At 37.8% G+C, this 25,447-nt stretch overlaps 2 protein-coding genes across 11 annotated transcripts in view; one reads left to right on the top strand and one right to left on the bottom strand.

Annotated features, from left to right (window-relative positions):
• Positions 1 to 17,047, bottom strand: part of LOC139964946 (uncharacterized) — a 182,035-nt gene extending 164,988 nt beyond the window's left edge. For 3 of the 5 annotated variants that reach the window (XM_071967045.1, XM_071967047.1, XM_071967048.1), the window contains exon 1: positions 10,632 to 11,366. In XM_071967045.1, coding sequence (XP_071823146.1) covers positions 10,632 to 10,652 — 21 coding nt within the window. In that variant the 5' untranslated portion in view covers positions 10,653 to 11,366. Of the gene's footprint in view, positions 1 to 10,631; positions 11,367 to 16,926 lie in introns of those variants that run through there. The other 2 variants (XM_071967049.1, XM_071967046.1) reach the window with 2 other exon arrangements.
• A 2,971-nt stretch (positions 17,048 to 20,018) lies between these two features.
• The window catches only part of LOC139964936 (alsin-like), a 49,218-nt gene continuing 43,789 nt past the window's right edge, over positions 20,019 to 25,447 (top strand). For 3 of the 6 annotated variants that reach the window (XM_071967028.1, XM_071967026.1, XM_071967023.1), the window contains exons 1-4: positions 20,019 to 20,195; positions 21,652 to 21,770; positions 22,147 to 23,628; positions 24,581 to 24,607. In XM_071967028.1, the coding sequence (XP_071823129.1) occupies positions 21,757 to 21,770; positions 22,147 to 23,628; positions 24,581 to 24,607 (1,523 nt within the window). In that variant the 5' untranslated portion in view covers positions 20,019 to 20,195; positions 21,652 to 21,756. The remainder of the gene's footprint in view (positions 20,196 to 21,651; positions 21,771 to 22,146; positions 23,629 to 24,580; positions 24,608 to 25,447) is intronic. The other 3 variants (XM_071967024.1, XM_071967029.1, XM_071967027.1) reach the window with 3 other exon arrangements.

Below are 25,447 nucleotides of genomic sequence, written 5' to 3'. Positions count from 1 at the left end.
TACTAATTAGCACCCATTATTAACAAAGAATTGAAGATCAGGAACCTCTGCTTTAGGAATGAAACAAATTAACCCATGTAAACTGCCTCCATGTGATAGTTGATAACTGAAATATTATTTCTAGATACTCATGCAGAAAAAACAAATATACAGTTAAAAGCTACAAAGTTTGGCTAAAACTTACAAGAATGCAAGTTTATGCAAATTATTATGTTATGGTTGTAATATTAATGACAAAATATGAAACAGAAAACTTGAGGTATCCCTCTAAAACAAAAATTATAACATTTGGTCCTGATGAACACTTTAGTTTTTTCATGCTAGTTTCATTTTCCAGAGAATGTCCCTAGAGAAGGAAGGATCAAGGAAAGAGTCAAACGTCCAAACAGTCAAATCCAAACCAAACCCAGACGATAAATTGAAAAATTGAAAAATACCAATGGAGTTTTAAGTATAGTAGAACTTAAAGGGTGTGAAGACTCGCGCAAAAAGAAACGTCTAATGCCTGTAATCTGACCTAGTTTCGAATGAGGTGTATGAGAAGTGTTAGACACCACCATCGATCCCAGAAAATACACACACAGCTTGCTACCGTCGGTAACTAGACACTAGTGTACAGTCAGTACACACAGCTGCGGTCAATACCAACAGCACAGTGTACAAAAGATACAGCGATGGACATCTCAGGTCCAGCTAAAATTACAAGGTATCACATTTCATTACTGTCTGCATTTTGTAGCGACAAGAGAAAAACTTCACTTGCAAGAAACGGAAAGTTAACTTTTTCAGAGCGCTGCACGTGGTTTGGAGCGAGTCTTCAATGCCTTTAGATGCTACAGACCAATTACCACACACACCTTATGTACAGTACATTCCTCTGAGTGTACACAGTATATAACCCCTGCAATGAAATACACTGACCTCTTCAGTAACATAGGATATGTCTTTATGTCTAAATTTGGTCCAAGGTTGTGGTTTATATTTAATAGTTGTCAATTCTCTAAACTATAAATTTGTCTCAAAGGAAGAAGAAATAAAAAACCTAAGCCATTAAATTTGGTGACTTTCTCTGTGGCATCTTTTACCAGGTTTAGTCATTATCACTTGTGGACATACTGCTCCTCCTCCCACAGATAACAAGCCAATGTTGTGAGTCAGGAATAGTGACCAATGTTTGAACTTGTATTCATGAGGAGTAAAATATTTCTGGCATTTTGAGTTGAAAAGGTCCTTTTGTAGACTTGGCATCAATGACTTGTCATTGTACTAACAGAATTTAATAGAAATTGGAATCAATCAATGCATCTTAAATCTTGTGGTGTAATCTTGCGCTCACATTAACATCTACAATACATACCATTAATGTTGTCATGACATTCCAACCACTGTTCTTCTGGTATGTAAGTTTCCAAAAAATAACCACAAGAGAAAAACACATTCCAAGAATTAAAATGAGTAACAACTATATATCACCCTCAATTTTCTAAATTACACAGCTTTTTCCAATTAATTACTTAGAACAGAGTAATTTGAACACTCAATTTTATTGTACTCTGTTCAGCAACCTGGCTTACTGTGCTCCTATCATATCTTGTCTGAGAACTGTACCTAAAGTTAATAGTTCATAAAAAAAAAATATTCTTTCTGTAACAGTTACTTTAGTTGAAAAAAAAGGTAAAATCATTGATGTGACATTTTGGTGACACTTACAATAAAATTAAAATAATAAAATAAATTAACGAACTTCTTCCATTTATGAAGAACGATGATCATGAAAAATTATAATTCTTCTCTATCACTGCTTTTCTTGTGAGCTACGATTAAATTGTTGCTAAAGAAATGTTTTTTTTTCTTCTTTTTTACCCCAGGCTTTTTAAGAAATAATCACAAAAGACGAGGGCTTAAATACAAGCCAAACTTTTATTTGTGTGTAATACAGTTATACGAAACAAGTTTATAAGCTCTACACTGGATAGAACCTCCTGCACATGTTTGTATTTCAGTGAAGCAGCTGCCAGATAAAAAGTCTCAAATTACCTCAGTGGGTTTAAAGCTGCATTTTGGATTGCTAACCACATTTTAGTAATACCATTATGTATGTGCCTCAAATATACAGTAGATCAGGCAGTATAATTGCCCTGGACTACTCCTCGGATAACGTACTCTACTAGTACAGCGCGGCGAGGCTTTATTGTAACTTGCGCTATATAAGAACTGAAATTATTATTATTATTAGATCGGAATACTTGATCATTTACATCTGTGCGCCAAAACTGCTTTAAGAACGTTAAAAGGGTTTGTGGGAAACAACAAATTTCTCTAAATATTGTATCAAACTAAAAATTAAGTTCTCGCTAATTAAGAGTGGTGAAAAGAGTTGCAACCACATTACATGCTTTCCTTAGTTAGCTTGAAGCATATCTAAAATTATATGAATATTCAAAAGGCTTGGTACATATTCAGTGATGCAAATTTAGCAACAAATGCACCATGTCGACAGCAGCAGCTTTAACTCAATGAGTCTTCTCTTATCACTGTCAGTTCAGGAAAACAAAACACACTGTTTCCTATATTAAAGACTTAACACTAAAACTTTATTGAGGTCTCCGATAACACATCAATCCCCTCTCCCATAAAAGAATACAGTGTAATAACACATATCAAAATGGGTTGACAAAATCATATGAGAAGCAGCTTGTATAAATGAAAGGGTACCACATCACAAGTAATCTTCCTATACTCACCTTGTTCAAAGTTCTGGTGATCTCTTCGCAATCTTTGAAAAACTGTGATTTTATTTTTTAAATTATCCAGTAGACTCTAGAGCTGTTATACGTAAGCAGGTCTCAAAAACACTTTTAGTACTACTGCTTCTGCAGTCACAAAACTCACAAACACTGTTTGACTGAAAGACCACCGCTGATACCAAATGAAAAAACGTGGGGGTGCGGCTACTACAAAACTCTAACTATGCCTCAGTGACCAATTTGAATGCATAGTTACTCACTACCCAGGTTGTTTGTAAGTTGCTGTAGGCCTCCAAAAGGTACTGATTCAAAATAAGCTTTAATCTGGTGCTTACATCATATAATCCCAATCCAAGAGGGCAACAATTGACCCTGGTAAAAATAAATAAAAAAATTCCACCTCTGGTGAAAATGAAACCTTCGAATAAAAGTGTGAGCTGGTTTGTTTGCTGACCAAACTTATAAATGCATAATTAACTTGGCTCAGTTGTTATATCTCTATATTTACCTTGAGTAAGCCCTCTGTTTTGTGTAAGGTAACAACAAACAATACAGATAATATTATAACGCACCATCATACAGACATTGAGCAACAGATGCAAATGAAAAAATAGGAAAATGTCCACGGAATCTTAGGCAGACTTTGTTTAAATTTATCATGATTAAATCAATTCAGCTGCCCAGTAACAGATCAGAATTCTAAAATGTCATCACAATTTTAAGCAAGTTCATTGGCATAGACTATAGCATATTTCACTTGTGCTAATGAAGAACATTGTTTCACTTTTCAGAAATTCCCAAATTTGCATTTTGCAATTAGTGTAGGCACTAATTAATATACTTAATAATTAAGGATCACTAATTAACAATAAGGATCATTGTACAAATAGTGCTGTGACAACACATTGAATGTGTCAATCACGAGTACTGTCCAGTAGGGTACGTGAGGTCATGAATTTAACGAAGCGTAGGATCATAAAACTATTCCCTAAGTTCCAGATACCTGTTAGCTAAGTTTGTATCGTAATTATGCAGGAGAATTGGTACAAAAGGTCTGTCTACGGTCTTGGTCTATGAATCGGTAGTACAAAATCTAACACAATGACTACCTGCCTGAAAAGGTAAAAATTTAACCTAGGTTCTGTCTGTGTTGGGGGCCGTGCAGGGTAACCTGATTATTGTGAATTTTATACCCTCCAAATATGGCTTGAAAGTATGGGGGAACTGCATATTACAAATTAATATTCTCATCCCAAAAAGACTGTGAAGATGTTACTGATATTTAGGCTTGCACGGTAAACCGGTTTTAGTACCGAAACCGTTTTTTTCGACCAAATTTCTGTACTATTTTTTATTTTAAAAAAACTGAAAAACCGAAGAAACCGAAAAAAAACGAAATGTCAATTGCAAATACTGGAAAAAAACAAAGTTAAAGCTTCCATCCATCATTTGTTGACTTTGGTTTCTCCTACTTACTGTTCTTTTTGCAATATGAAAGTAAATTGCAACAAGAGAAAGCTTTTCTGGTAGACGACATTGTCAGCTACGATCGGTTCATGCCAATTACCAGTGCTTGAGGGTGGATAGTTAGGCCTAACATTAGGCTATGCAGCCATTATATATGTGTGAATCAGTTAGGTGACCTTGTAGTAGTGATATTGGTCATTTCATATGATCAATAGAAATCAAACTGAGATCAAGTCTCTGATTGAGCAATTCCTAAAGCAGGATTAGTGTGTTTTCTTTCAGCCAATCAAAATGATAAGAGAAAGATTTATTGCCTGCATTGGAACGTGGAATAAAATCTCTGTAATACAGTAGGTCCTGAAATTTATACAAAGTTTTGCAATGGGCTTTTCCATAATTACTATTCAAAATAGATCTCAGATCTCTTTGCTACACAATAACAGATTAATTTTGCACTGAAGTATTGAGAGATTAGTCAGGACTCATTTAAAAACATTTTAACTTCATCCTTCAGACAACCTTGCCTTCTTATTTAGTTTAGGAAGGGTCTTTTTGCGGTCCGATGAAAGCAACAAAACGTACTATTGGAGTTGCCTGACGAGATACATCGTACAAATCGTGTGAACTAAAGTTACCATATATGCCCAGTTACTTATTATGTTAGTTACAGTATGTAGGTCCTACAATTTTCCAACACTTGGATTTTCAAATGGCGCGCGTTGCGCGTGAGCTGTACATAATTATATGTATCAATTTAGCCTTGTAGGTGAGTACACTTAGGCTTCGCAGGCGTAGTCTATCGGCCTGCAGCTTAAGTCTTACTCTTAGTGACTAGTCTTATGGAGATTGACTTTGCGAAAATCTTGGACAGAACTGTAGTGTAGAGTTATAGACATTTTATGTGGTGTATGACACTGTTCATGATCAACCATGTTTGGTTGCAGGAATTATCTGGTAGTGAAAAATGATTTCTGCAATCGTTTCGGATCATTTCCAGAGGGTAAGCCCAGGGTATACAGCACGTACATTGCAGCAACATAGATGGGCATGCGTTATGCCCAGTGTTCGATTTTTCCGGTATCGCATCGCAAAATGCGATCCAAAACGACAAACTTGCGAGACGTTTCCAAATCAGCATCGCACATTGTGCCGATTTGTGCGATACAAATTCCTAGTCAGATTTGGGAGCAAACACTCAAACCTTAACTTACGAACTGTCGATCACAATGTAGAAGTTATAATTTATTGAGTTTATACTCAATGTACAACTTATTCACTTGACCGTATAGCGAAAAAAAACCTGAAAAAATATTATCCTACCATAGTTAAGTGTAAAGCAAATAGCCTAACCACCTCGGCGGTTACGGATCTCACGTAACTAAACTCCCTGGCAACGTGCCAAAAAAATGTTAACAAACAGGTGTTACACATGGGATGAGCTTACAGTTGTTGGGAAGGTACCTGGGCAAATTCACAGCACATGTACCGTGGTACAGTAGTTGGGTATAGGGTTAAACACTGCAGTTGTAAAAATGTACGCATAGTGCACGCTATTCATTGTTAGGCAGTCTACAATCTTCGACAAAAATGATGGGACAGTATGAGCAACAACGAGCGATATTGGCTTAAGCGCACCCCCTTCCCCCCGTTCAATGTTGTAGCAAAAAGCGCTCAGAAACTGCAACATTGATACGGGGAGTGGGGTGTCCCATCTATTTTTGTCGAAGATTGTCTGAAAGCCTGTGTATAAGTATAGGACCATAAGGATTTACTACTGGGCGTTAGACATTGTAGGAATAGTACATTGTTATATAGTATATATAGTGTATATATATATATATATATATAATTTCGATCAGTATTAGTTAACAGCCCAGATGATTGTAGGCGCATGTGCATATGCGCATGTGCATAGCATACGTTGGAGGGCGCACTCGACTCAATAAACTCGGATTGTACATATATAGAGAAACAGTACGGTACGTATATCTACGTAGATCAACACCACGTGACTGCGTGAGAGAACATCTGACAGTCGCAATACCCAGCCAGGGAAAGGGTTCATAGAATGATTTTATAAGCTTGCATCATCAGCCGTTTCATCACAACAGGAAGATCTTACACCTTCAAACCTATAATCCAGCCACTGACAGTATATATATATATTTATATATATATATATATATATATATATATATATATATATATATATATATATATAATTTCGATCAGTATTAGTTAACAGCCCAGATGATTGTAGGCGCATGTTGTAGCCAAAAGCGCTCAGAAACTGCAACATTGATACGGGGAGTGGGGTGTCCCATCTATTTTTGTCGAAGATTGTAGAAACGGGGCTTTGCTGAACGTTGTTTGTTTCATAATATCGGAAGTTTTGTAAGTTGCACTTTTTAAAGATTGAAAGACAGATTAAATCTCTTTTCATTTTATACGATAATGTAGCTACTTTAACTTGTCATTTTAAAATTTTCATCAGTTTCGTGACAATTTAAATAAAAAAAGTTGTCAGTATTTTGCATCCTCAACTGCGAATTTTTTCATCGCCAGACATCGCAAAAAATGACAATTTTCGGGGGCTTTCTCCCCCAGGATCCCCACGAGGGGTTCTACCCCATAACCCCACCATAGCCCTAAGACGGGCCCCTGGACACCACGCCTTTATGCTCGCGGGAAATTGAACAAGGTTTTCCAACACTGCTGAACTGTGCAGTTACTGTATGCATCACGTTCAAGGTTTTCACGGAGGCCTTTGAGGAAATGAATGGTTAGTACAGTGTATATATGCTGCACTAATGCTGTTTGTAGGCCAAGGTTCACGAAGGTCATTGGTTATATTCGCGCGCCGTAGACGTGTTTTTAGATGTTACGGAGAGTCAGGTTTCCATGGATATTAATCGAAAATGAATCTGAGTTTAACTGACGCTAAAGAAATGGATCGTCTTGGGCAGATTAACAAATCATTGCAAGTATAAATAAGTACAGGTAGCTCTGCTGTTAAAAAGAAAAGTTCAGTATCGGTTTGCTGTTATCGGCAATTAGGCACAATTTTACCGATACCGATATGCTGCCGATATTGCAAATATCGGCCGATACCGATATTGAAAACGATTATCGTAGCAACACTAGTATAAATATAACAATAAACAAACATTTTCTAGTTAATACATTAATCGCCAACATTTGGTCCGTTTTGTGGTAATTTCAAAACTGCTATTCAATATTGGGGAACTGCTATGCAACAAAAATATTGTATAGCAATTGTCGAAATTTGTTGCTATGCAATTTTTTGGCCATAAGTCGAACACTGGTTATGCCCACATGCACAGTATAGTACTGCATGTATACGTTGTACTCCTGCTGCCAAAACATGATATATGATACTGGCTAGAGGGAGTGTGCCATAACTTCCTGTTCGGCCAACCTGCTTTATGCTTAAAGTCAACTGCAGTCTGGATTGGTTCATATGGTATAACGCTAAACTTACTCAAGTCTGATAAAGGTTTAAATGTGACCAATTGTCCTCTCTAGTGCCTCTTCACACACACACACATGTACACAAACACAGATATTTTGCATACACAACATTTCATATTAATTAGTATACCGTATGTACTTGTCAATGTGCCTAGACCATATACCACAGAATGTGCTGCTAAAAGACAAAAGTTCCATGGCATTTTGCCTTGCCCCCTTCCCATTCTACGCTATAACTATACACCGGGGAGGGAACCTGCCCTAAATAGCGTCTCCCTGCGTAGCAAACTACGCAAAAAGGGGTGAATCATTTACTTTCTGTCAGGTCATTTATAGCACCTCTAAAATGACAAGTCAGTACATTATATGTAGATATTCTTATCATAGTTTATCCTCACTCAGTAGGACCAGGGAGTTGTTATGGAACATAACTCCTTGGTAGGACTGTGGCTCACAACTGCACTGAAGCTATACACAAACTCCATCTGATAGTTTGGAATTAATAAACAAAGTAGAAAGCTTTCTTTGTTATGCTTAAAAGCCTACACAGTGCAAGGACCAAGACCATTTCTATTTTAAGTCCCTCAATATGCGGCCACTTCAAGTCCTATATATGAGACTCCTTGACACTGGGTCAGTAGTATCAGTACTGTTGAATGCAAAAATGCAACAGACAGCGTTAAAATAGTTTTATACAGACATATAAACAGTTGTTAACAGTTAGTGAATAAAGTAGCCTGCCATCTGCCAGCCAGCAAACTTCAATAAATCATGAAGTCACCGACTTTAATTATGTATACATCGTCACATCTCTTTCTCACCTGTGTCTGTTTGCTCACACACCTCTGTGACAAACAGGTGGAACAGCACTGTGACAAGGGTACACAAAACTTGTTGCAAGGTAGAGTTAAAGGGTGTGAAGACTCGCACACAAAGAAACTTCTCATGCCGAATATAGTTTCGAATGAGGTGTAACAGAAGTGTTAGACACCACCATCGATCCCAGAATATACGCACACAGCTTGCTACCTTCGGTAATTAGACACAAGTGTACAGTCAATACATACAGCTACGGTCGATACCCACAACACAGTGTACATAGCAGCGATGGACATCTCAGGTCTAGATAACAGAAGTGCTAGACACCACCATCGATCCCAGAAAATACGCACACAGCTTGCTACCTTCGGTAATTAGACACAAGTGTACAGTCAATACATACAGCTACGGTCGGTACCCACAACACAGTGTACATAGCAGCGATGGACATCTCAGGTCTAGATAACAGAAGTGCTAGACACCACCATCGATCCCAGAAAATACACACACAGCTTGCTACCTTCGGTAATTAGACACAAGTGTACAGTCAATACATACAGCTACGGTCGGTACCCACAACACAGTGTACATAGCAGCGATGGACATCTCAGGTCTAGATAACACATAACAAGGTATCATGTTTCATTACTGTCTGCATTTTGTAGCAACAAGAAGAAAACTTCACTTGCAAGCAACGGAAAGTCAACTTTTCAGAGCTCGGCCCAACAGTTTGGGGCGAGTCTTCAATGCCTTTAAGTTGAAAGAAACCATAATGGCACTTGTGATATGGTGCTTTATGCACATGTTTTAAATGACCCAGTTGGGATTCTTTACGCAAAGAAACAACATCATTTTATAGTTCAATTTTATTAACTTTGTGATATTTCCACACTGCAACACTCTAAGCAGTGGAATACAGAAAACACCTGACTACTCCAGAATAGCTTAATCAGGCTTGGATGGAAGCCCTTATATATTTAACTAATCAGTGGCTTACTCAGAAGTATGTGTGTGTTTGGGGGTGGGAGAGGAAGGGGGACACTAAAAAATTTCCTGGACTGATTAGGTAGGCCAATGCACAAACCATCATGAACAAAACTTTGTCTTTGTGATAACAAATCTTTTTAAAAGGAAAAAGTTTGTGTGAGGTTAAAGTGGGAGTGCACATCCAGAGAATTGGTCTAGTTCTTCTGACTGAATGTAAAAATCCCCCGACTGACCCTTCCCCCTCCCCTCCTCCCCTACTGACAATGGAAGGTGGGTGACCATGGGCCATCCCCGTCCCCTCCCCCATCACCTTTTTGGATGTCACTGAAACTGATCAATCCTTCACCATTGAACCTGCCATCCAAATGTTGCACTGTACTATCAAACCTATGACTATCCGCCAAAATGCAACCAGGGTTTCAAGTAACTATTGATTAGGATTGAAGCAGAATTTCTAAATTGTCTTTTAAGTAAAATGAGTTTGTCATGTTAGGACATTTTTCCTCACCCTCCCCCCCCCCACTCCACCCCCACTTCCAAGAAAGGTTGGAATGTTTCATGGGCGCAGATTAGTCTTGGATCATAGTGGGGACATGTGTCTGTTCTTTGATACTATCTAAGCAGAGCGCAACCAAAATATACCTCCCAGATCGCCGGAAATAACACTTCCCAGACCCAATGATGCTCCCAAACCTCCTTAAATTTTAGATCTCATGGCTTAGAAATTTAGTTTGGGGAAATACATGGGCATATGCAGAAAAAAAATCAGGGGACAAATAATCCATGTACACTTTTGTATACCCCAAATGCAATTTTCGTCCAATATTTAACAACTGTGGATAAATATAATAAAATGAGAACTGCTGCATGTCATTTGCACAATGCTGGATCAAACTGTGCCAAAGTTTAATACAGGGGAATTTGAAATGCAGCGATTGGTCAAGACAAATTGGTGAGGACACGGTATATCAAGTCCCCACCACTGAAAAAGTTGGTGGGGACGCGTCCCGCTGTCCCAACCAGGATCTGCGCCTATGGAATGTTTTAAACAGGGTTGTTTTTTTTAACCCTTGAACTTTGATATAGTTTACAGGTATCAGCAGCTACATGTATACTTACTTTACCAAATGTCTTCAGCATTTTCAACTGTGAAGTTTCTTCTACCTTGAATTGATCACCCCCCAGAAAAGGAGGTTAAAATATCTTGCTTTGTATTAAATTTGTTAGTGAATCCGGTTGCAGATACAATTCCGACTCATTTCATAATCCATAATTCATAATATATTGAAGAAGTAGAACACAATGCTACAATATGTCGAACATCTCCTTTCGAGAAATTTATCCTTCCTGATGTACACTGCATCAATTAACTCTTTAGAAAGTCTGTGTACACAAGTTGAGGTAGACCTGCTGTGTGTAGTACTATAGTAAAACTATAATTTGCTGGATGGTGTAGTCACCAAGGACAATGCTGGCTGACTTCTATAGCATCCTCCTCTCCATGTGTTACTACTGAGTCTAATATTATCACACAGCCTGTGGTAGTTACAAATCACTCAAGAGATTTCCTCTTCTGGGACCTTTGCTGCTGCAGGTTACTATTCTGCTATACACTGTGTCACCTTCTCAACACAATCAACTGTGTTCCATTCAAAGCACAGCTCACTCACTACTACAAAACTTTCTTTTCTGCAAGACCAGAATCTTGTCAAATACCCTGAATCTTATTAAAATGCCACAGATTATTCAACAGAAACTAAACTGCCTTTAACTGTTAACAGTAGTACTTGTAGTAGGACCTGCTAAATCTGGCAAGAATTGTAAAGAATTTTGAAAAGTTGTTGAGAAAATCTATTGTGTTAGGATCCAATCACAATAATCTTCCAAGAATGAAAGCTAGAGTTGTGTGCAGCAGAGCTGAAGGACTAATCCATTATTTTTAAGGGTGTCCAAGTTTTCTATGCAATTTGACAATTTTTAACCCCCTGTTGGGTAGTTTGGGGAGATGATTACATCTGAGGCAAGGTTTGATGGTAGTACGCACTGGCTTGTTTAGCTGTGGGGCAAACATGCTCAAGGGATTAGCTGATTGTGGTATGCTGGTCTAAATGAGGACAAATTAAATCTGGCAGGTCATGAGCAAAGCCAAGTTCAATCAAAATAGAGACTGGGTGATGGTCTACATGTGACCTAAGGGTGTGAGTGGAGTAACCTATATCAGAGTAGAGAAAATGAAAGTTTGTTTTAGCTTATTTTTCAGGAATTTTTGAGGCAACCAATAGCCCATCATATTTTGGTATAACCAACTCAGGGCAATACCTGTAAACAGCAACAACAAAAAAAGCAAAGTTCAATCAAAATAGAGACTGGGTGATGGTCTACATGTGACCTAAGGGTGTGAATGGAGTAACCTATATCAGAGAAGAGAAAATGAAAGTTTGTTTTATCTTATTTTTCAGGAATTTTTGAGGCAAACAATAACCCAACATATCTTGGTATAACCAACTCAGGGCAATCAATACCTGTAAACAATTCGCTATTTTTTTTTTGTGAGTAAATAGAAGAAAATAATATTAAGTGGAAATCAGATTCTGCTTTGGTGAATTTTTTAGAGAAACGGTGCAACATTTATATAGGATTGATTACCATTGGTCAGGGGGAACACCCGAACTGATAGTGTGTTATAAAATGATACCAGAATGGTTCATTAGTCATCACCTTTACAGGCAGTTCTTGGGGTCTAATTTGTAAAGAAAGATCAGACTCCACAATTTGAACCCTGCCAAAGACTAGAATCCATGCAGGATCAAACCTTGAGATAAACTGTAGCGTAAACCAGGGGCGCCAATCGTGGGGAGGGGGGGAGGACATGTTCTCTGGTCCTCCACTTTCTGAAGGGTTCATCCTGGACCCCATCAGGGGCCCTAAGGTGGCCCCTGGACCCCACCCGATAAAGGCTTTACACCAAGGCACACTCCTTCAGTATTATCCATGTTCAGTCATTATTGCCCCCCCCCCCACTTTTCAATTGGGATTGACATCCCCTTGGGTAAACGCAGTTCAGAGTTCACCAGGGATCAGACTTGATTTTAAACTACGGTTGTTGTATGTTAAGCGTGTGATGTAACATGCTGTAATAGTAGTGGGTTCAATAGAAGGACTGCGCATCACAAGTCATATATGGTTTAACATATTTTTTTATGTGCAGAACACCAAGCATGGGATCTGATCCGTAATGTAAATATGCAGAAATAACTGCACATCACATATGACTTACCTTATTTGTTTTCCTAGTAAACAAACCTCAACATTCTGTTAACAGATCAGGAGGATGGGGTCCAATTTAGAGCATTGGTGTAATGTAAAAGCACGGAGGATCAAATCAATTAAGGTTACCTTAAAGCCAGAGCGGGCTCTGATCCCAAATGTAAATGTGGATAATATTGTTATAATCACACTCAAAATACAACTCCTTCCTTACCATCCAAAGAATCACTTTTGCCAGACCCCCAAATCTAATGACACATCACACGTAATAATTGCAATCACGTCATAATTGCAATCACTCTAAAGTAACATATTCTAACTTGAAATAAGATTTGAGGCATCAGTGAATCAAACTATCTTCTTTAATGCATATTATTTTGCTTTCTAGGACTGAATCTTTTACTCCAAACAATTCTGTAGCTGCCTTCCCATGTAGCATTTTCTTATAAAAAGATCCCTATGCCACAGTAAAGCAGTGTATGTATTACATAGTAAACAATGTTATTAAACCTCATACTCAGACTTACTTGAAGTCTTACCAAAACAAGCAGAATCAATCATGTCAAATTTATTATTTGCTTTGCAGCCAAGAGCACTACAATTTCCAAGGGTGGTATATTTATCCCTCTGGCCCTTTATTGCAATACTGCAATACAACCCACATGGTGAGAGACTGCTATTCTTGTGTACTAACACACTGGACATTGTAAACATTGTTACATCTCCAACCAAAATAAAGTTTTAACAGTCTCAATGAAACAAAAGTAATCATCATTACTGCCATTGCCTGACTAATCAAAACCTTTCCCATCCTCATCTTAATCATCATCATCTTGGGAGAGCCGGAAACAAAACCATCGATAAATAAATTCCTGGCAGTGTGACTCATGAGCCTCGATCACAGGGGAGGTGTATCCTAGTGATGTTCACGAATGAACAACAATCGTTGAATGATCAAATTGAAACACCATGCCTCATCCTCCCCTACCTCTAATTTAGGTACTACATCAATTTTACAAGCTATTTTTCTGGAGATTTCAATGCATTCTTCGTGGATATTGAATGAGGTCAAAATTTCAAAGGGCATTTTAACACCATGTTCTATCCAGAAATGCATAAAAGGTGCAAATATTGTTTAAAAAGTCACATAATTCTATTGGATTGTCATGGAATAATTAAGAATTAAAAATTTTGTATCATAATTAAAACAGTTTTTGAATTTTGTTTATCAAAAAGTATTGAAAATACTTAAGTTTCTGTTCCTCATCTCTTTTTTTTTTCCTTTTTAAAAAAAAAAAGAATTGATGATTTTAAAGAGCAGTTTGCTTTTTAATACCTGATCAATTTCAACTGAATACATACTGTGAGAAACATTCATATTTATTAATAGCCACCTTGTTGCTTGCCACAACTATCCAACCTTTGAAAAATCTTGAGGTAATTAAAGTCAACTAAGCAAAATCACATTTGCCATTATCATGAACAAAAGTAGACCCCTGTGATGAAGTGTTCCTGATATTAATTAATCATGACAAAATAGTCCGAGTCTCAATTGTATCCATCCTGATATAGTTGTTCTAATTTAATTAGGATTCTAATTAGCTAAGCTAATTCAGCCTTCTAAGTATACATATTCGTTAAGATGGAACGAAAGGGGGAAAAGGGGGAAATAAGGGTTCACTTTACAGATCAAAACTATGAACAACAACAATGAATAATTTTATCTAAATTCAAATATTGAACAGAAATAAAATTTTCTTTAATATATTGCAAACATATGTACTAGGTACAATGACAATCAGTGTAAATCTTTGAGGAATGATTTATATAATGTTTTTACACTTTAAAGCTTAGCAGCCATTTCTTTTTTTCTTTCTTTTTTTAGTGATTTAGGTAAAATCTTGTTACCATTTGAAGAAAAATTTGTTAATAGGTACACCTCAAAGTTGAAAATTTTAGAGATTTTTAATTTGTTTTTTAGACACTATACTCTAGGATCATTAGCATGTCCTCAATTTGCAACAAATGATTTACTTTCTTTCATAAAAGCAGAAATAGGTATTTGCTGCAAATTTTCAATATTACAACAATTAATAAAATAACAAGTTATGCAAAATATAAGCTAAGAACTAACCATTGTAGCAATGATGAATTTTACACTTACTACAAAGCTATTTCAGCAATAATTTATAGCTCAAAATAGAGATGTAATTATTTTGACAATTATTTAACATAATAAAAAATACTGGTGCTGTGTGCAAATTTAATTTTGCAATAAATGTGAAAAGATACCATTTTTTACAAATGGCAAACTGCCTACATGAGGAATTTGATGAACTTGCAGAAACTTGATTTATCATGGCAAAGTACTTAAGTCAAAATACATTTTTCTCTTTTGGTGACCTCACATTTATATTTTCTGAGATGATAAAAAACAAAAGTTATCATACACAAGAATGCATGCCTCTAGTAACTGTCAATCAAGAGCTTATAAATAAAGCAAAGGCAACAGAGAGAGGATGCACAGACTTACCTCATTCCTTTTTCTTTTCTAAATGAAAAGATTTTCTGCTATTTTGTAACTACAGCACTATACATTCATCATATACTGATGAACATTAGTATTGCACATATACAGAGGCAACCTCACCCACCAGACGTTAGGAACCAAGTGTGCATACAACTCAGCATTTGAAAGCTTAGCGTCAGATTAATCCAACTTTTACACCATACTATTGCACTAAAAGAAATTCACTTGGTGCTTCCATGTGTGAATGCTAAAGCCATGGCAATTAAGATGTTGTTCAATCTGCTTATCTGACCTTTTGATTCTAAACTTTCTTATTGTGTGGCCTACAAGAAGCATCCAGGGTTTCATAGTGATAGGTAATGGATATCGTTCTGCCTGTGTGATATGTTATCATACATGTTATCAGTCACTACATACTTAATGAATGATACTTTCATGAACTGAAATGTGTTATCATTTGCCTTAGGCATGATTTCAAACTTTTAAGGCTTAGTTTATGGACTCACGTTGTATGTTTTCTTTTTACTTTACTTCACTTGGCCTTGGCTAGTCCTACACTTGTGACTACTTTTTATTCAACATTATCAAGGACATTCAAGCTTCAATACAAAATCAATGTGATAAAATCTCTGACAAAACATGGAATGCAAAACTGTGTACATTGGTCTAGGTCTAAATAGGCTAGGCTAGCCATAGCACTTTTGAGTCAGCATTTTATAGAAATTCCACTTTCCAGATGGCAAGTTTCAACTTATATTAAGCAGGGAGATGCAAAGATGTTATTTCTGCTGTTATTATACACAGGGTAAAAACCATGTGAATTGCCTTATTGGTTACATGTGAACTATGTTACTCTTCTTAGGCCAGCCTAGGGCAAGTGCTTAGGGCTAGTGTTTGGCAAAGACCTAGCTGAGGCAAACCTTATTTAAAACCTTTTACTTAGGCCGATGCAAAAAACAAACAAAAAATGGTTCGAAAATATTTCGTACTTGTGTTGCCTTCAAAATATCAAGATCTATTTTCTTAATTGCTTAGGCCAAACTTCCTATCTTAACTATTTATTAACTTAAAATAAGTTAGGCCTAGGACTGAGTAGGACCCTAGCCTAGCTGAGTTTAACTTTAACTAAAATTTAACATAGCCTAGCCTAGGCTAGTCTAGTTAGGTTAATCATTTTAGGCTAATGCAAAATTTTGAATTGACAGGATTTTCAAGTAATCAATTTACCATTTTGTTGCAAAATGTTGAATTGGTGAAATGTATTGAGTTGGAACTACTTCTGAGCCTATCGGTAATTTGCATGCTAAACAAGTTGGTTAGCTTAGGACGTTCAAATTCCATCAATAGTGGTGCCTAACGTAGAAATATAGGGGCGTAACCTAGGCCTAACGTTATAGGCTAGCCTTAGTGAAAACAAGTGTAGGCTATTAGAAAATAAACCTGAGTTAGGTTAGAGCCTAGGCTAAAGTTAAATTTCAAGTTCGTAAAAGCTAACGTAATTCAGAAGGCAAAGAATACTTCGCAATTGGAAGTACAGTTAGGCCTAAGTAAGTTAATTATTGGTGAAATTCACAGTTGTAGATTAATTGCAGCAACTACTGAAATGGTAGTACTCACGTGGTTGTTGCTCTTGTAACAAACCAGTGTTCACGACCAGACGGTCAATAATTTAATACCACTGATCTACACTAACAAGAGTCACCGTATGTACCGGCGGTCGATGCCGACGACGCTATACACTTGGTAAATGATCTATAGGCCTAAATCAGTGTGGTAGACCCAGAAGGGCAGTTACCCAGTACTAGCCATAAGGCCATTAGTTTATATAACAAAAGCACAGGTTTTAGCAATACCCCAAACTATGGCCAACCATCTTGTCCCTCAGGCCAAATTTCACAAACTAAGTTAAAGCCCAACATATACGTTATAGGTATCTTCAACGTACCAGTGTCATTCGTTTATCTGCCCTAAGATTCCCTAGAGTCTTTAATGTATCTAGGAACCGCGACAGACAGCTGTCATTGCTATTTTTCCATAGCATGGCCTGATATAGATTCCCTGACGACAATCTATGAACCCAATATACCATAAACTTCTCAAGACGTGATACATGACAACGGAAGATTGAGAAAGAGCGAAAGCAATAACACTATATCGGTGCAGAAGTTAATTAAATGACTAGTATGTATTTCTAAAAAAGGTATACATAAGGGAAAAGGTTAATTAGTTATAAGGCAAGGCGAAACCCTTCGCATAAATCCAGGGGACGCTAAGTTAGCCCTCCAACGTTCTAGAAAACTGGTATTGAAACTGACGGAAATAGTCTACATCAACTAGTTATCCTCGGTTTAGAATGATAAAACTAAGCAAACGTAGGCTTGTCCTCGTGAGATATTTGATAAGTTTGAAATATTTTCACCCCATACTTTTAAACAATAAATAGGTCAATCGATCAGGCCTCCTCAACGACTTGCCTCGAGTTTGCAAATGGCTGACGATACTTTTCTAGAATGCTGGTGCCATCGAATGGGGAAAATGTTGAAATGTCGATTCATTTTCGATGAATAAAGCTTTATTGAATTAATAAGCCTTTAATTAAAGAGATGCGTATTTGTTGACAATTTATTATTTTTGTAAACAATTAATGTACTTATAATACAATCCCCGCCGAGGTATCTGTAGTTTGCAGTTATAAGGATTTCACAGTATAGTTTATACCTGTTTGTCGCCGAACACGTTGAAGTAACGGGCAGTGACGAACACAGGATTTAAACTTTGTACAGGTGTGTATGTTGCCAGGGGAGAGTGATCGGAGGGGCGGGGAGGATAGGCTAAATTCTACTGACTGATATAGCACATGATAAGCACATGATCTGTTGTGGAAGGCCAATCTGGGCCCGGGGAGTTGTCTCTATTCTTCCCCAGCTGAATATCAAATAATCCATAGACTGAATATTGTTCCCCTCTACTGACTACCATAACGTGGAGATATTTCCCTCCCCCATTTGTGCACACCTGTGGTGGCAGATAGAGGATAAAGACGTGTGTCCGTTATTTAGCCAGAAAAGGGTTCAGGAGTGATTATCGAGGATACCGTATTGAGAAAAAAAAATCCTTATTTAGAGCGGCACTTCTAAAATAGAGGGCGGCAATGTAAAATCGCGGGTAGAGTCGTAAAGCTACTTTTTAATTACATGCAACTGAGACTCAAACATATACCAAGATACGGATTGAATAGGTATCGATTTATAAATAATTCACCCAGTAATTAAAGATGAACCGCCTGTTTTGAACTTGTAACTCTCAGTTGCTTCTCTTCAAACTCACAACTTATTCGAGTTCAATGGTTTGAGATTTTCAAAATTGAGTTGAGTGTCCACCCTGTTAATTGGTGGTGTGTTTTCGTAGGACATACTGGAGAGGGAGGGTGGGGGTTGGCGTAAGGAGGTATTGTGTAGGACTGAGTTTATGAATTTTAAAATGGCTGTCAAAATAGCTGTTTCATCATTTCAATAAATTTGGTCTTTTTACCAATGTGTCATGAATGAATTTCTCTAGGTTATTACCAAGACGGTTCAGGTAAGGGAAGGGGAAGAGGAAGTGGGAGGGGTGAGGGATGAAGTGAAAAAAACGAGTAACTGTTCTGATGTGGCTAATAGTTCCATGAATATTTCCATTCAAGCCCTGAATTTGACGTACCTAGAAATTTCGAGTCGTACTGTATTTCAGCCAAAAGCTTATACAGTCTCTGTGAAAAAGTATATGTATTTGAATGTGTTAAAGGCATTGAAGACTCGCCCCAAGCCACGTGCGGCCACCTGAAAAAGTTAACTTTCTTTTGCTTGCAAATGACGTTTTGTTCGTGTCGCTACAAAATGCAGACAGTAATGAAACGTGATACCTTGTTATCTTTAGCTGGACCTGAGATGTCCATCGCTGTACCGTGTGTACACTGTGCTGTGGGTATTGACCGCAGCTGTATGTACTGACTGTACACTAGCGTCTAATTACCGTCACATGTCATGAACATTAACATAGTCGAAGAAGAAGAACAACAACAGCAACAATTGGGAGATTTCCATGGATTTGTTAAATACGCGACACATACTAGAAATAAAGAGTACAAATGTATTGTATACACTTTCCCCGCAAATAGTATAATCTAGTTTTAATTGGTCAGTCTTTTCCATGGAGGGGTGTAGGACGATTATTATGGGTTTAGCTATATCTCAATTTTGTAGAGTTTATACGGAGAGAAATCACGCAGGAGGAGAGTTTCAATCAGGGATCCTACCGCAAATCCTCGAAACTTATTTCAATGCTTATAACACTTGTCTCAAGTTAAATATTTGACAGTTTTCGATATCATAACCGACCGACTCAAGCAAATAATTCAATTATTCAAAACCCTCTCAGAACCGAGATGTTTTTCAGTCTTAATAACCTTCCTAAATTTCCTAAACCTCGATGGACATTTCTTTTAGTTTCCTATGACATTTATTATATGTTCATACCAATTGATTTTGATAAACAAGTAAGGATTAACATTCGGTAGTTATCGTATTCGGTTGATTATCCAGGTTTGTCGGTCGATAAATCTGTGTGACCATGATTAGCTGCACATTTGGCTTGCCATAGCATCCAATATTTCTTACTTGGCTGTGTGACACCATATGATCGTGCGTTGTTGTTATGATCATGTCGATCTCATTTTTGCACTGGGTGGTTTGTTCTGTGTGCGGCATCGAGTAAAATACAGCAACACCCTGTCGCCTGCTGTCACAGCCTGCCTCACCATTGTGCATTGGAATAAACTGAGTATCACAATTCTGCATAATAAAGTATTAGCCGGTGTGCGATATATCAACGGTATCGTTATTTAGAATGTAAACATCTTTGCTATATATTTCGTAAACGTTTTCTATGCCCTTGACGATAATATAGGCCGGCGGGTTCGGTTCACACTAACGTCGGCATAGTCCAAATTAGGCCTAGGCCTATCTTAACTTCTGGTAGGCCTAGGCTCACCTCCTAGCTCTAGGTTACTGTACCAGGCCTAGTAGAACTTGCATCAATGCAAGTACTTCTACGGCTAGGTCTGGCATAATTAAGGGCAGTGAGACCAGTTAACATCAAAGTTAGGGTTGAACATTTTCAAGTAGTAGGCCTAAGCCTAAGTACTTGTAATCGTAATGAATGGTGTTAAGTTTAAACTGTTACGAATATGAGCTAATTTAACTAGGCCCAGCCTAGTAGTAGCATGGTGGGCTCATAATTGACGCACTTAAGGATTTAATCAACGATGTCTATGAAGGAAAAATCCAAATCACTCAACTGTATGTGTTTTTCATATGAGTAGTTCCTCAGAAATGTTATGATCTCAAAATATTTAAGGTTCTGTACTTATGCACCGTACAATTGAGCATAATTTGAACACAAAATGTCTGTCGTGTCAAGTTCTTTCATACCCCTAATTTGACACATTCGTCGATAAGCTAACTGTAGTGTAGGCCTTAGTATACATCCATTGACTTTAGATGATGTTTGCTATGCTCTGAGCCTCTAAGCTTAGACAGGTCAGGTCCCACAGAGAAGTGTTATCATATTGAGGAAATGTTGGTTATTTTTAGGTTGTAAGATTTCCAAATGCCCAAAATACATGCAAAACTAGGGGGTGGGTGTTAAAAGCTTAAAAAGTACCACAATTTGGTCAGCAAATAGCTGAAATGGATTCAAACTCATGAAATATGTAATTCTGCTTGACTGCAAAAAGTTTAATTGGGCTGCTATATCGTTGCTAGTAGTAATTGAAGGTGCGTCAATTACGGGGGTGCGTCAATTATGAAGCCTTTACTATACTATTAGGCTGTAAAAATTTATCTTAGCCTACTGATGGATCAAGTTAAGGCCATTACTTTTTACAGTTATAGCATAAGCAAAACCTGTCAACCAAAATGTTAGGGCAAAGGCCGGTACTAATTTAGAATCCGTACCATTCGACCCTACTTCCTAACGCCTAACCCTATTCCCTACTTCTTAACCCTACTCCTTAACCCCTAACCCTAACCCTACTCCCTAACCCCTACTTCCTAATGCCTAACCTTATTCTGCTGATTCGAAGTAAGCTTTCCCATTCATCATATGGTACTGATTCTAAAGTTAGGCCCAAAGGCCTATCAATGACATGTTGGCTTGCAGTACTTTCACATCAGAGATATTGTAATCGAAGTAAAATCTTAAGTAAATGCACAAAGGGACTGCCAGATCAGTCCTAGCACTCAGAATTAAGACTTTCTGACAAAAAAATTGAAATGCTTTTACTGTTTCTATTTCTTGTTTCAGAAATGAGATGGTTTAGATTTGCCAAATATGTGTAGAATTGGACGAGACTTTCAGAAAGTACAATACCACATAGCTGGATGAGGTCTTTAGACAAAATTAAGTACTATGGCAGAAAATGGGTAAGAATCCAAATCTCTGGATGGTCTAAGTGATTCTGTAGTTTCCTTTGATTTTCATTCCATTTTAAAAGGGTTGCTGTAACGCAGTATGTTATATGTTTAACATACATGTTGTCAAATTTTTGTCAGTTTTATAAAGCTGTTACAAGTAGATTAATGTCTTACAAACAGAATGGTCTTCATGGTCAAAATGTAACAACAGTGATTGCCTCCCTTTTTGTGAAAGTGAGAATTTTTTGTTTTGTTTCTTTGTATTCACTGTTGACTATTTTGAAAGTTTCTGCCTACAATAGTTCTACGCAATCTTTAATTCTTACACAGGATTTTTCACCACCTTGTTAAAGCTGTCTCAATGTGCAATTGTTTTCTGTTTCAGGGAAAAGCTCAATGATGAGAAAAGAGAGCTGGCAAAATTTCAATCAAAGCCATATACCTGGAAGGGCTTCCTCTCTTCAACAGTACCAACTGGCTTTGATATCTTTAACAAAAAAGATGTAGTCAAAATATCTCTTGGTAATCAGCACATAGCATTCCTGACGTCTGACCATGCAGTGTACTGCTCTGGGTCAGGTGAATATGGACAGCTTGGTCACGGAAAATTCACTGATGTGACAAAGAAACCTGTCTTGGTGAGTGGGTTGAAAGGAGAGAATGTGACTGATGTGGTCTGCGGCGGTGACCATACCAGTGTGGTATGTGCTGATGGTATCGTCTTCTGCTGGGGGAACTCAGCGAAGGGTCAATGCGGTACCACAGAGGAGAAAGTGAACACGCCAAACTTGGTCACGTTAGCTGATGAGACTTGTGACCCGGTCGTGACTCAAATAAGCTGTGGTGATACACATACGTTAGCCTTGACCAATCAGGGTCAGGTTTGGGCATGGGGCACTGGCCCACAGCTGGGATGTGGTACGGGGAACAGCGTAGTCGCAACGCCTCAAAAACTGGATGCCTTTTGCGGTAGGAACGTCTTAAAAATATCCTGCGGTAGTACTTACAGTCTAGCTATCGTGCAAAAGATCAAAACGTTGAAAACGTCGAGTCTCCAGTCGAACGATACGGAAGAGGATGGCGATTCCAGTGTCTGTATTGCCTGCGACGAGGATGCGTTCTCAGTGCACGAAGAAGGGGACACCCTGGTAGTGACAGATAACCACATTTGTATTCATGACAAGAAGAGTGTGCTCTCTAGCGTGAAGAGCATTTCCCCCGATAGTCTCGACATTTCTATTGTGCCAAAGAAGCAGAATGCGATCAAAGAACTGAAGGAACGTACGTCCGACGATGATAACGCCAGCCAAGGTACTTACACGCTAGAGGATGAAGGGTTTGCAGCATCGCAGGCGGATACCGAGATACTCAGAGAGACGGATATGGACGAAGTCGACGTGTCTTTCAAGGAAGAACGGAATGACCAACCGAGCCGACCCTGCGATCTGTCGGCATCCAGCAGTTCATCGAAGAGACTTCCTCTGGACACTTCCGCCAAGCAGTTTCTTCTTCGGCAAATGAGACCAGTCAAGTTAGTGAGCTCTTTACCTCACGGACAGAGAACATCATCCAGGGATAAAATTTTCAATTTCGTTCCCAGGATGCTCGTTTCCGGTATCGAGAGGATAGTGAGTCCTCAGAGTAGCTTCTTGGGAAATTTGAAAGCCATGGTCCCTGGGAGTATGGGATCTCATAGGTCTATACCAGCCATCACTACGAGACACAGCAGTGTCTCAGTGGAAGCAGACCTTTCGCCATTTAAGTCACAGTATGACGATGTGTTTGACGATCCACTTCTACAAACAGAGGTGTGGAGTTGGGGAAGAGGTACCATGGGTCAACTAGGCCAAGGAGATACATTGGAAAGGTAAGAGACTTTTAATTTGAACAATGTGGAACCATTTGATGAACCATTTGAACAACTGACTCAGATGTGAAAGGTAACTTACAATTAGAAATAAATTGTAGTTGGCACTTAAATTAAAATGAGCTTTTATGAATGTCAGATGTTAATGAAAAATAAACAAACGTCAAAAATGGGTTGGGGGGGGGGAGGGATAGGTGGGAGGGGAGGAAGGATGATCAGAAAGAAAGGGTAATGCTATGGGTCTTTAAATTAGTTTTAATTGGATGTGTTTATGTTTCATTCTTTGAGAATAAAAGTCACCAAGTAGTCTCATAGCAAATATTATCAGTTTTATCTTCAGAATTTTATATGCTAATATGCCATTGAAGATGCTTTGCTCAGTTTTTGTTTTGTAAGTCCTGGAGTTGATGTAACAAGTAGCAGAATCTCTGCAGAATCTCTCCTTGAAATTGAATTGTGTTTTTATATTCACATCATATTTTTCTTATATCTTCATTGATCAGAAGACACTGTACACTGTAGGAGAGATGTGTGGGTTTTGTTAATAGAACATAAGATTTTGACCATTAAAACTTACCTTCGGTGGAGGGTTGGGAGGGTGGGGGTGGGGGAGATGGTCCAGTTATAGGCCTTTCACTTATATTTGTTTTATTTCAGTATGTTCAACAGAGTTGGAGGGCAAAAGCAGTTTTTTATTTGACCTATTTGGGGGAATTGAGTTACAGTGCAATATGAATTTGGTGTTAACAACTAGTCATCAGCCGAACATCCTCCAAAGCTGAGTTTGGTTGTTCAAACAGAAATTTAGTCATCTTAGACAACCAGGTGAAGGAACTTGCCCTGGGAGAGTTTTGTTTTGGCTTGATTAGATGTTATCGATTTTCAAAAGGTAGTTTGTTTTAAGTTTAGAATAAATACTGAATGTAAGAAATGTGTATGTTTGTCTTTCAAGGAATTCAGAAATTCTTCTTGAAACAAGGTGAGAAAAGTGAAACTTTGCGGACCTTTTTTATTTTGCTGCCACCAACTTCATGCATCCTTTGCCATTCTCAATCTTGGATCCACATATCCTTTGGGGGTGGGGAGAGAGGCCTGCTACAAAAAAAATGGGTTTGTGAGGTCAAAGGTGTCTGCATTTGTCCCTTGAAAAATTGGGTTCTTGAAATCCCAAGGGGTCTGCCAACAATATACTGACATTTATATATATACCAGATGAATAAGGAATTTTTAGTATAGACGTATGGAGGCATTTCCTTTACCCCAACAATCTATCAGTAACGGTAGTAAGATGATGCTTTGGTTTACTTGTCTTTTGACTTACTGCACTAGCAACAATTAGTCCAAAACCCTATGTATGTTCTTTGTACTGTACTAGCAAGTATCATCCATTATCTCTGGGTGACCAGTGCCTCATACATAACATGTGCAATGACTACCTTACACTGATTCTTCAATTTTCATGGCATATGTACAGGGTAGTCATTATCATTCAGTACTATCATTTGACACTCAAACATATAGTAGCTAATTAATTAAATCTGACATTTGCTCCTTATAGATAAACAATGCTGCTTTATCTAGTTGGCGAAAAAGAAAGAAAAGAAAAAAAAAAGAAAATTAAATGCCTTTTTGCAGATAATATCTCAACATTCCATTAACTGGTTTTGTAAAGTTGCTTTCATGCTTTTGCCTTTTAATTTTAAACACATTGCATTTAAGTGAAGACTGAATAAATTGTGTGAATTTGCTACTTAAAGGCAGATAATATATGACAGTATTTTATGAAATGTCGAAATGAGCTGGATGTTACCCAAAGCTA

Source organism: Apostichopus japonicus, chromosome 23, assembly GCF_037975245.1.
Source record: "Apostichopus japonicus isolate 1M-3 chromosome 23, ASM3797524v1, whole genome shotgun sequence".
NCBI lineage: Eukaryota > Metazoa > Echinodermata > Holothuroidea > Aspidochirotida > Stichopodidae > Apostichopus > Apostichopus japonicus.
This window is presented reverse-complemented; position numbering and strand designations above follow the sequence as displayed.